At 36.3% G+C, this 13,459-nt stretch overlaps 1 protein-coding gene across 1 annotated transcript; it reads left to right on the forward strand.

Annotated features, from left to right (window-relative positions):
- Window positions 1–4,843: 4,843 nt before the first annotated feature.
- LOC113495024 (cytochrome P450 4C1-like) lies at window positions 4,844–11,355 on the forward strand. The gene is made up of 9 exons (XM_026873588.1): window positions 4,844–4,956; window positions 5,667–5,777; window positions 7,626–7,811; window positions 8,572–8,765; window positions 8,970–9,042; window positions 9,127–9,316; window positions 9,758–9,909; window positions 10,452–10,631; window positions 11,080–11,355. The coding sequence occupies exons 1-9, from the start codon at window positions 4,869–4,871 to the stop codon at window positions 11,232–11,234; spliced, it is 1,329 nt and encodes a 442-aa protein (XP_026729389.1). The 5' UTR covers window positions 4,844–4,868; the 3' UTR covers window positions 11,235–11,355.
- Window positions 11,356–13,459: the final 2,104 nt, after the last annotated feature.

Below are 13,459 nucleotides of genomic sequence, written 5' to 3' on the forward strand. Positions count from 1 at the left end.
ACAGGGTTACCCCAAAAGTACGTGAAAATTTTTCTATGCAATTGTTTGATATAGATGTAATTTATACAAAATACCTAATGTTTTTTTTCAATTGTAGACATTTACCCAATAATAAATGGATAAATTAAAAAGACATCACATGTATGTAGGTATTCAAATGAGAGCAGTGGTTGTAAGGTCAGATTTTGTGAATAGTAAAATTAATATTTCACCACTTTCAAAAACAAAATGTTACAAGACACCGATTAAATGTGAGTAGAATTTATTTATTCTGAAGATAGGATGTATCATCAATTTCCTCCAAAGTTTTCACAGTTTCCATGACGGATATGTCGTAGGTGAGTTGTAAGTATTCAAGGTATTTTTTTTAAACAAGCAACAGTTAAATTTGCGCTGTTTTAGGATTGCCCGACTAGATACGGACCTAACCAGAGTAATTATTCATGAGATGATTTGACAGGATTTGATTTGAGGTTGCGGGACAAACTCTTTATCGCCGAGAGTAAACCGTTAAATCATTTAAGCATGAATCATCTTTAAGCCAGTCATTTAAAATGCCAATTTCTGCCCATAGAAATGAAATTTTTTAATGTAATTAAAAATGTTCATTTCTATGTTCAAATTGTAGACAATTCACGACTAATTTCATATTTTCATCTGGATAATAAATTGTCGATTCCCTGTAAATGATTCTTATGATTTCCGTTTTAAAACTATGTACAAAAGGTATGGTTAAAATACGATAACGTTTTTCTCCTTATTGCATATATCTTAATTTAATTAGAACCTAAAATTGCTACCTAACATTTTTGGTTACATTCAGCTGACATTGTCTAGCCCGTCACCACATGCTAAGACGTTTGTCTTAGCATGTGGTGACGGTGACCTAACTAAGAAAGAAAAGATTTATCAAGGCACGCATAGAAAAGTCAAAAAGCTAATATATGACCAATTAAGAAACAAGACAATTTAAGTTCATTTTTTACAAATGTCCATTCACAAATAACTTTTGTAGCTATCTGAGGCTGGCCGTTTTATCCACAGTTTATTAAATGCCTTATTTGCTCTTTTTGCGGTAACTCTTTTTTTTAGGATTCCGTACAAAAAAGTTGCAGAGGAACCTCTGCTGTCTATCCATGTCTACGTCACTGGGCTCTATCTTATGAACCGTATAGCCTGGATATGAATGATTGCAGTCATACATTTGATGGGAGACCAATTTAGTTTTCACATTTTGCTTTTTTGTCCTATCCGTAATTTGAATCTGAAATGTCAATTGTAGTGTTTTGCACGTCTTGGTATACAAGAAAGGGTCAGGTGGATTTAAAACAAAACTATTAGATCCACATTTTTTATTTCATTGTATCCATAAAAATAGGATGATAAAAGTCGATCAAAGATGTTCTACATCTGGTTAAACAATAACAACCATGGAAATATGGGCTAAATCAGTCACTTTTCGTAAAAAAAATGAGGTTTAAAAGAGAAAACATGTAAGCGATAACTCATGGAAATTTATCGAACGGACTTATTGGATTTTCTTAATCGAATACCCCATGCCGTTTATCTCGGCATTCGATTTTAACTTGTTAGTTTCTTATCGAAGGATATGGCATCCTTTCATTCTAAACTTGTCTCTCCTTTTTTAAATATCCTTAAGCTCTCATATAGTTACCGGCACGGATCTTGAGCGCTGACCTTCACCTGCGCAGAAGTGATTTTTTGGGTCCCTATGAAGTGAGGCGCGGAGCGGATAACGTGCAGTGATCGGCCCGCAGCGCATGGCGTCATAGCCGTCACTCGTGATTAGTTGAAATTTGTTCTTTGCTGCAGTTGCGTGCACCCCAAGACGAGTACGCACAATTGATTGGCGTTCTATTTTACGATGCTCAAAGCGATCCCCACTCTTTCGTCGAGCTCTCAAGATCCGTGCCGGTGACTACATATACAGGGTGAAAGACTCATTGGAGATTTGTCTGTCTTGGGATCGAACCTGCACCTCGTGCATACAAATAGTCGTTGATGACCGTAGATTGTCACTTTGGCTAAACCAGCATTGTTTTATCCACACCTCATTTATTATAACCGATCGGGAATACAAATAAAGTCGGATAGTAGAGAAAATATTAATTTGTAAGCCTTAATTTAATACAATATACCCCAAATTACAGCATGTAACGTGTACTCCAAAAACCGGTTTGTACAGAACTTGTTAAAAACAGCAAAGATCTTAAAAATTACATCTCATAAATTTTAATAATAAAAATACTACCATCCTAAATCCCACGAGTAATGAGTAGATATAATGTGTGTAGTCCGATCGTGGGATCTGTTTTGGTTACAATCAGTTTAAGAGAAACTGGGGGTCTTTGTTCATATCAACATGACATTTTAATGTGACTTTTATTACAAGATCAATTATCACACACGCACAAGTTGTATGGGATTTGGCAAATTTAATCTTTACATCTTGCTACTCTACTTATATTATAGACGTGGATTTTTTATGCATGGATTTTTGTTCCTCTTTCACGCAAAAATCACTAAACAGATTTAGACGAAACTTGGTACACAGATAGTTTATAACCAGGATTAATATGTAGTATAGATTTTTATCCCGATTTTATGTTCCCGTTGGATCACTTTCAATTTGTAGCGGGCAATCCCGCGGAACACAGCTAGTAATTATATATTTGTACTGTATGCTGTCTGTTTGTTTGTCACTGGACTGCTGTTAAACAGCTGGATCGATTTGAATGATTTTTGTTCAAGCTTTAAGTGAGCATTGGGCGGTTAAGATTCTCAAAGGGAATTATTTTATTCTGAGTTTTTATTATATTATCTATTTTGTTTTATATGCAAATCGCTAGAAATATTATGCTTAAAAATGTCTATTATGACCTTCAGTTAGTATTGTCAATTGGTAGTCCGTGGATTGGACTCTTGGCAACAACATAAGACACTAGCTGGTGGCTGCGAACCTATTATATAATCGATTAGCGTAGCGTGGTGTAAAAAATAATCAGTATTATGAAATCAAAATGATTACATCTTGAAAATGTTGAGAGGCACTTTACGGAGGGTAAATGTCTTTTCAATTACTTGATGCTATAAGGATGTTTGCAGTTTTTCCAATAACTGCAACAAATAGCCATCCATACTTACAATATTAGTGGGTTCGTCCCACTGGTCAAAGCATTTGTGTGATCCACGAATGATTGTTCTGAGCCTGGTTGTCTTGAATGAGCAAGTGACATGCATGTTTGAGAATCCCCAAATCTTTGCAGAAGAATACATGGAAAAAAACCAATACAAAGCGTTTGGTATGAAAGCCTTTGACAAACAAGAGGTATTGATATTTGGACAGACAACAGCACTGCAACAGTTTATATCTTACACGCTACAGAACCCGAAAAATCTATATAGCATTTAGCTAATTCATTGTACAGAAATAAAAACAACGTTAATTATAAACACAAATACCTATAGAAAAACTCTAAGTTATGACTGAACCGAAGTACAACCTTTTTTTGAAGTCTGCTACTTATAAATAAACGTGTTGGATTTTTAGGTATTAGTACCTTTATCTTGTTGCTATGTTTGTGGTTGTATTAATTATAGTATGGTGCGGTGCGATGGTCGTTTGGCACCGCAAAAAAACACGTCATCTGGATCCTCCAATATTCCCAGGCGCTTTACCGCTTCTAGGACATGTTCTAGAATTACCAAGAGACAATATTGGTGAGTCAGTGTTGCCATTTATAAGCATATCGTTATATTCCGTCAATTGTCAAATTGTCTAAACAGTAAAAAGTACAAGATAGATAAAAATCACATTCGCTCCATTTGGTTTTATGTTCTTTCCCATACCATTTTGAGTCATCACTATAACGTTTTAAAAGGGCTTGGGAAATAGTCTTTTTGAAATTGAAGTTTTATTTTTTATTTTGATTTTACTAGATTCGGAATAGAGAGTCAACGTTACCTTAGTATAATTTTGTAATTATTATCTAACTGCAAGACTGGGATTTAATTATTGCTTGCCTAAATATGCTGATTTGTATTGTATTATTATTTTAAACATCTGTAACCTACTCCATCAACATAATAAATATACTTTTGACTTTGACTTTAACGCAAGGGCAAAATAGGTCTTCTAAGTTTTACACATAGTTTTTACGTAAAATCTAGCAAAGAGTTTGAAATATATTTTTACTACCTGACCCAGCAAACGTTGTTTTGACTAATATTTTTTTTGTAGGTGTACGTATTTTTAATGCCTCACTATAAAAAAATAAAGACAAACAATTTCCTCCAAAAAATAAAATATTTTGTTTTAGTGTGGGTAACCCTTGTCACTTAGGGGTATGAAAAATAGATGTTGTTCTATTCTTAGACCTAACCAATATGTATACAAAATTTCATAAGAATCGGTCGAACCGTTTCGGAGGAGTACGGTAACTTACATCGTGACACGGGAATTTTATATATTAGAAGAAAGAAGATGTAGCCATGGTCTTTCGTGGTATTCTTCACTGCTGTCTGGAAAAATATATTGTTGTAATAACGACAGAATTACTTATATTACGTCCATATACGCCTTCATATTTATTTTCTTAAAAAATGCAATCTGCCCGGAATTTAATCCTTGTCTTGCCCTTCGCTTCTTAAACGAAATGCAGAGACACTCAGATTCAGAACAATGGCTCCCACAAACTATTGTCCCGCGCGGGTTTCGAACCCGTGAATTGACAAACATACACCCGTTATTGACGTGGTGACGCTCTCCAGTATTATTGAAGACAATTTTTTTACAATGATTGTTTATTATACATTTCTGGTACTTACAAAATACGTTTGTTTCAGGTATGTCGGACTGGGAGAGGAAAGTTTACGAGTATTCATTGCGTAGCGGTGGAATCGTGACAGTTTTCATTGGAACACACCCGTTCTATTGTGAGTTATTATCAACTTATCGGTATAGTTTTTAATCATTAAATTATTGTTTAAATATAATATAATAATATAATATATTCTGGGACAACTCACACACGGTTATCTGATCCAAAGCTAAGCAGAGCTTGTGTTATGGTAACCAGACAACTGATAAACTTACATATATATTTCTAAATACATACATATTATAGATAAATTACACCCAGACACCAGAAAAAATGATCATGCTCATCACACAACATTTGTCCTGGGCGGGAATCGAACCCACGACCTCCGGTATAGCAGTCAGGGTCACTAACCACTAGACCAACAGGCCCGTCAAAATTAAATCTCTCACAAAGGAATTTATTTCTTTGTGCAGCGATTTTATGACAGTGAATTCATATACACAAAGACAAACGGACTCAAAATTATATCATTTTAACCATTGAGCCAAACTTGACTTAGACGAGACCTAATGACAGTCCGAGGTTCTGAGGTCACAAACAACCTTTTCAAAGTCGGTATCTTTACGCTTTGCCAACGGGAACAAACCCGCGCTTCACGTCTCGAACCGCAAGTTTTCCGTGGTTACCTGTCCGTGCAGTCCAAAGTTAAATTAAAGAGCTTAATAAAAGCAACAAAACTGACACAGACAGAATTATCATTTTTCAAATTTTCCTTGTATACAAAGTTATCACAAAATAATGTTGTATTTTCTTGCTTTTCAGTTCTATCCGATCCTAATGACAGTTTACAAGTCGCCAACACATGTTTAAGCAAACCATATGTGTATAATTTTGCCAAAGAACTGTACAATAATGGCCTAAATACTGCGGAAGGTAAGTCTATGATAAAATAAAAAAACTTTATTACACTTTTTTTGATAATTAAAAGAAAAAGATATAACACGTGTATATAATATAGTCGTACTAGCTGTTGCCCACTTTGTCCGCGTGGTAAGTGGGAGGATACGTAATATAGATAAATATTTTGCAAGGAAATATATAAAGTGAGATGCAAGCTATTATATCCTATCTTTCAAGTTGGATCGAAGTATACACGTTCATATCATGTGGAAACAGTTTTACTCTCCGGCCTATAGTATATACGCGAACCCTATCCCCACAACGTCAACGCCTGGCGCATAGTCCAGACCTCTATTTGTCATTTTTATATGTGCTGGCTTGTACTTACAGTACCTTTAATCCGCAAAATCTATCCGTGCATCAATCCCTACTAATATTATAAATGCGAAAGTAACTCGATAACATTATTCAGTCTGTTACGCTTTCACGTCTAAACCACTGAACTGATTTCAATGAAATTTGGTACAGAGATAGAGTTGACCTTGAGAAAGAACATAGGATAGTTTTTGTCCCGGCGAAGCCGCGGGCGAATAGCGAGTGTATAATAAACCATACTTTGAGATGTGAAACTGATGGATGGTCTGTTAACAAAGACCACACTCCATCCTGGTCCATCTCTGGCTGGTTATGCCTAAGTTCACATATGGATTATTCAGACGAAAGGTACATTGTGTTGGTACAAGCCAGCGCAAATAGAGATGACTTACAAAGTTCAGGGCTATGCTCCAGGCAATGACGCTGTGGTGTGACAGACGGAGGTCTTGTAAATACTTTAGACCGGAAAGTCAAACTGTTTTTACTATTTAGACAATACTTGCTGTCTCCCGCGACTTTGTCTGAGCTTTACATTAAATGAAATGAGTAAGTATGTGTCTTCAATGTTTCTGGTACTGTGAGCCAAGAACAAGCTTAGATAACCTACCGATGAATGAATTTTAATGTTGTCGCATTCGGAGTTCTAAATGTATAGGAATTCTTTATTGAAAGAAGTGTTGGTTTCACTCGTCGCTAAATAAAGACCCCAAACCCGTTAGGGCTTCGAAATAAACAAAGAATTACTATATTCTTAGTCTAAGAGATAGGAACTGAGAAACTATTGAAGAAGTGCATAAATAATCACATTAGGCGTAATCGAAATACTACTACTAAACAGAAAAAAAAATATGACAACCGAATGAACAACCTCCTCATTATTAAAGTGGGTTAGGAATGAAATTGAAATTGTTTATTTCAAACCAAGCACAAGTCAAAGACCATAGTATGTTGGAAGGCAGATACGTACCTATAGCTATTTCAATGGAATTAAAAAAATATTATTTGAAAGGACATGCATGAGCGAACGAAGTCTCTTTTGACTAGTTTGAATTTAACGTCGGAATAATAACGGAGGAGCTCGTGGCTAAACTATAAACGCATATGTGAATCGATCACAAGTTAAGCTACGCTTGACGCGGTAGATCCGTAGACGGGTGACCGTCTTCGTCATAACGAGTTCCTCCGTTTTTCGGAAGGCACGTTAAATCTTGTGTCCTGGATGTTATTCCTACATCTTTGACAGTCGTTACAGGTAGTCAAAAGCTTGAAAAGTCTGACAACCAGTCTAACCAAAGGGTAACTGGTAACTGCCCAGGTAACTGGGTTGAGGCGGTCAGATAGGCAGTCGCTCAAAGGTACTTAGCTGAATCCGGTTGATAGTGTGACTTTAACGTACGTGATCATCGAGTTAACCTGCGATACAACAAACATTGTAGATTATTTTTTCTTAGAATATAATTTCCTTGGAATATAGTCATGAAATTCACAAATTAAATTTAATTCCAGAGTCAACATGGAAACGTCACCGTAAGCTACTAAATCCTGCTTTTAACATCCAAATACTAAACTCCTTGCTGGATGTTTTCAACGATCAGGCACAGAGACTCGTAGCTCAGTTGGCTACCGAAACAGGGAAGAATGACATTGATTTGGAAACACATTTGTCGAATCATTTTATAAAAACCACTTGTCGTAAGTATTACTTTAGAACAGCAATATATTATGTTCTTTGATGTTATGGCGAATTTGAAAAACAACCTTTGAAATACAATACAACAATGTAATCAATTCTTAAAAAAACAAAATTGTCATGAGCTGGTTCAGTTTTGTGTGAGGACCAACAAAATGCAAGGAGATAAAATTGTAGATGAATAGATAGATGGATGTATGGTGTGACGGGAATCAAAGTAAAGAGTAAAGCGCCAGTGACTAAAAAATTAGAAGGGAATCGTATGTCTTGGTACGGTTATGTAAACAGGAGGGATGAAACGCATATTGCTAAAAGATTTATGAGTTTTATCATAATGGATCGATGGAGAGGGAGATGGGTTTACTGTGTGAAAAGTGATAAGAAGGAAAAGGCAGTTAGTGATATCGCGACAAGTAACAGGACAGAGTGGAAGAAAAAAATATACTCCAACCTTAAATGAAACGTAACAAGGCCAGTATGAAAGGAAAAGAGTTACAAAACAATATATTATAGACTGCATGGATATTCGAGTGGTAGAGGTCACCCCAAAACCACTGTGCACGACGTGTCGCAGGCTTTCCCTGCGTAGGGTAAGTGTTTGTGGGATCCAGGAATGCTTGTTTTAAGTCTTGTCGTCTTAGTGCACGTGATTTGAATGTTTGTGAAACCCACACAAAGATTAAATTCCTTATAGGGAAGTGTTTTTTTTAAACGATCAATTCACATTCTTATTGGATTCTATGATCCGTGTTTCGGTTTCAGATACAACGCTTGGACTAAGCCCTGATGATGGTGCGATAATAAAAGACTATGCTTCAGCAACTCAAGAGCTGTACAGCATCTATCTTCAAAGGGCAATTAAGTTCTGGCTTCATTTACAGTGCATCTTCAATAGATGTTCTCTAAAGAAAAAACACGACGTACTAGTCAGAACATTGAAAGATATTTCAGATGAGGTATTCTTGAACCAGTGACAAATAAAAAGTTTTATACCTTAAATGGTTGCCAGCTGCTACGTTCGCTACAGATCTAAAATGATCCGACGGGCAATTTTTGTCTTTTTTGGATGCAGAACGAACGGCGCGATTAAGTCGGATGCTTGATGCAATTATTAAGTATTGAATTGATTTCAGAGTAATCTCAATTTTGATGTGTTTCAGGTGATATACAAACGCAAATTGCAAATTAAACAAGATAACAAAAAATTACCAAAAAGCTGTGATCAAAACTCAGGTATTTCAAAATAAGTTTCTCACATATTTCAATTAATTGTACTTTTATATCGTTTTCATCTAAAATTTACTTTTGTTTGAAAAGATAAATTCCGACCTCTGTTGGATCGAATGCTGGACTTTACGGGCACAGAAGATGAATTTGCTGATGATGACATAAGAGACCACGTGAACACAATGGTAGGAGCTGCTTACAGTACAAGTGCCAAGTCTATATTGTTCACTCTGATTTTAGTTGGATGTCATGACGACGTCCAATCTAAACTGTTTAAGGAGTAAGTATTTTCAAAAATATATTTTAACCTATTGCCATGTATGAATTTTGGGGTAATACTGTTAGTAATAAGCTAGAAAGTCTGAAAACCAGCCAGATTAGAAGGTATCGTGTTACCCTAGTAACTTGGCTGAGGAGGTCAAATAGGCAGTCAATGTAACTTGTAAACACATTTACTTAGCTGCATCAGGTTAGACTGGAAGCCGACCCCAACATAGTTCGGAAAAGTTTAAGATGATGATCATGATAATAAAGACTCTACCACTCTTTTGAAGATTGATGTGATAACGAGACATTGAATAACATCGTTTAGTGCGTTGTCCTGTTTCCTGAACTGCAACATTATCACTAACAAGGAGGCGGTGGTTTTCCTCTAAACGCCAGAGTGTTAAGAGTACGTTATCGAACTACGACTGATTTAAAAAAATGATTTATTCCACAGGTTGTATGAAGTATTGGGAGATGAAGGCAGAAACTTGAATAAATTTGATCTTCAGAAACTAGTTTATCTAGAAGCTGTCATAAAAGAGAGTTTGAGGCTTTACCCGCCAGTGCCAAGAGTAGCCCGACTCAACCAATCTGAAGTCAAACTAAGTATGTGAAACTGCGCTTTTTGACATAGTAATATTATACACTATTTTGATGAACAAGGAAATATGAACTTATCCCGAAAATGCATGCATGCAAGTTTATCTTTGAGAAAACTGTCTGAACCGTTTGAAAGTTGTAAAAGTTGAAACTGGGAAGAATAATCGAATGTCTGCGAATATACTCGAGTGGGGACTCAAAAAAAGTGCGTTGTTGCTTGCACGATTTTGAAGGGTTTCAAAACTGCATGGTACAGGGTCCAGTCGATATTAAAATTGGCTAGGTATATTAACATAGAAGAATACGGGGATTAACGCGAATTTTTACCTTGATTAGCCCGACGTTTCGACCAGGTTACACCGGCCGTGGTCACGAGCAGACTGGTCTGGTGAAAATCTGAGGGTGGAAGAAGATTAAGCTGCCTCATCAACGGAGTGACTCGCCGCTCCGGTCTGCTCGTGACCACGTTAATATACTTATGCAACGCGAAAGTTCGATTACACCAGATTTCTTACTAAGTTAATTTCACAGCTGTTATACATTTACAGAAAATTTCACATTACGAGCTGGCAGTACCTCCGTAATATCACTTCACGCTATCAACCGGCATCCGATGTGGGGCGCGGACGCGGACCTGTTCAGACCTGAGCGATGGCTGGACCCCGCCTCACTGCCTGACAATCCTAATGCTTTCGCCAGCTTTAGCTTAGGCAAAAGGAACTGCATAGGTATTATATTTACCGCATACTATATTTTACCATAGGTGAAAACTTTAAGGCGTTTGGCGAGAAATAAGCTTGCGCAGAGTAATGAAAAAATACTGTTCCATCGTATTGTTTAATGTTAGGGTAGGGGCAATAAGAGTGATAAAAATACATAAAATCATGACCCTTTAAATTTGTGATGGTAACAATACTGGCCTTAAAATTAAAAAAAAGGTTAACCAATGGTTTAATCTGCAATTGATCATTTCCGTCAGTTTAATGTCTAGCTATCACAGCTCAAGAGATACGGTTTAGTGACAGACTGACGGACAAACAGCCAGATGGACAGACTGCGTAACCTTGATAATAAAGTTCCGTTTTTACTTTCCGAGTAACCTAACATAATCCCTAAAAGTAACAGCAAAAATTATTCCATCAAATCTGGTTGCCTCAATGATTTTGTATTTGACAGGTAAAATACAAGCAATGATGATGATGAAGATAAGTCTTGCACATATTTTACTAAAGTACTCCATTACGAGTACTTCGGCGGAGTTAAAGACACAATACGATTTACTCCAAAGCCCAGCGATGGGATACAAAATAAACATACAACTAAGGAGATAGTCAAAGGAAAATGATACTCACCAATATTATTTTAGTGACATCCTTATTTTTTTTTTATCAGACTCAAGTTGAAATTATACAAAACAGGTTTTTATTATATTTAAATAAAAAAAAACACTTCTTTGTTTTGTTTTATTTAAGAAGTTCCTTTAGTCATCTTTTAGCTTCAGCATCGTACCCTGTGACCGTACAGGATCAAAATACTCCTTGTACCTAGGTGGTACAAGGAGTCACCATCACCATCACCTATATAACTTTCAAAAACGCAAGTTATAATATGTTGATTGTACGAATAGCCGAGAAATTGAGGTCTTCGCCAAACCCGCTGAGAGCGACGTGTCGCGGGCGTCTCTGCGTACGACAAGCATTTGTGTGATCCACTAATACTTGTCCCGAGTCTGCATGTCTAGGTGTATGTGACTTGATGTATGTCAAATCCCCGCGACACAAGGATTCAATTCCTAAACTGTTACTTAATTATTATTTTGTACTACTCTGCAAAGATCCAACCATTGGCTAACTCCTCAACATGAATGAAAGCAAAAACCCCTTGGCTTGTATCATTTTATTGGATGATAATTCCTTGGTCGCCTCTCTTCAGCTTCTGTATTAGACCCTGGTCACCATACAACATCAAAGTACTTGTCAAAACAGTTCCTGTATAGATAGTCAATCCGGGAACAAAATTAGTATTAGTTAAATCGAATTGCAAAAAAACTGGTTTCTAAACTTACTGGTCAATAAAACACAAAATTGGTTTTCTCACAGTTAAAAACAGAGGCGCGAGGTCGCGAAGATGTTTATCACTTTTTTAAATGTTTTTTTTTTCATCACGACAATCTTCAGTCTGCCAAAATAAGGTTCAATTAACTTTAAAGGTATGGAATTTGGAGTTTTTGCCACGAAATTGTTCATATAATGATGAACTCTATGACTGGCGTATATATACGAGAATGGTTCTTTAAAAGAAAAAAAACAGGTCACACACACAATATTAAAATTCAATTAATAACTATAAAAAATAACTAAAACAATAAAATTTGAAACTAAATGTCGAAGCGAAGTGATAGGGACACGAATTGGGGTCTATTTCTGTAGACTGGGAATTAAGAAATGATTTGGGCAGGCCTTATTTTAATAGTTACTCTCATAAGACTTCATTATTAAATAATACAACGGTATACTCACGAGTATTTATCAGGAGTGCCCGACTAGTTTCGGAACCAACCGGAGTCGAGTTCGACTCGTGACCCGCAAGTCAGCACATGATTAAGAATCATTTAATCATGAATCTTACGATGGTGAAAAGTAAGGTTTACCACGGTCAGTAGATTTTCAGAAAGGCTTACCAAAAGCCTGCTTGTGCTATCGATTTGAAGACGTAAACATTTTCAAAACAAGGAAGCATAATACGTTACACTAAGTATTTTTAGCTCATATTAATTTGTAATTTATACGGTAGTCATAAGATCCATTACCGTAACCACAAAATTGCTATGTGCCTTTGTTTTTGACTGTGAGAAAACTATTTTTTTTTCTTATTATGTCTATTTAGTTTTAAAACAGGTTTTGTTCACACGTCGCGTCACATCGAGTTGGCATATGTTTTTGCCGCGGTGTTGCTTGCCAAAACCCAGGGAAATTTGCAACTTGTTTCTGAATACGTCTGGCAATGTATGTAACGTGATTTTTTCCGTTGTTAGGTCCCTTTTAAGGTACGATTAATTTAGCATCAAATCACTTCGCACGGGTACGCTTCGCTCTGTCATCGATCCAATACCACATTATACAGTACTAATAATACTGCTTCGCCGACTCTGTATTGCATCAGGGATGTTTGCCTATGTCCACATTGACGGTTTTGACGTTTGGTTTTTCGAACTTGTTTAAGGCTACTTTCCGAATACAGCCGTCACAGAACTCAAGTTGTTTAGATAGACTCCATTATTTGAGATGACAAGCAAGGTCGAAACAACTGAATAAAAATAGAAGATTAAAAACCTGGTAAGTGCGTTACGGACTCACAACCCAGAGAGTTTCTTAGAAATAGGATCAAGAAAAAAAAATGAACATCCAGAAAATTTGTGACTGTATAGTACCGAACGATAATATAATACCGATCTCCAATTTTAATAATGATTCGGAGATACAACAACCACAAAAATTTTTAGGACCGTCTACCTATCACGGTTTGTTCATTACAAAGTACAGTACAGTCTGGTGAC

The sequence above is a fragment of the Trichoplusia ni genome, chromosome 6 (genome assembly GCF_003590095.1).
Source record: "Trichoplusia ni isolate ovarian cell line Hi5 chromosome 6, tn1, whole genome shotgun sequence".
Classification (NCBI taxonomy): Eukaryota; Metazoa; Arthropoda; class Insecta; order Lepidoptera; family Noctuidae; genus Trichoplusia; species Trichoplusia ni.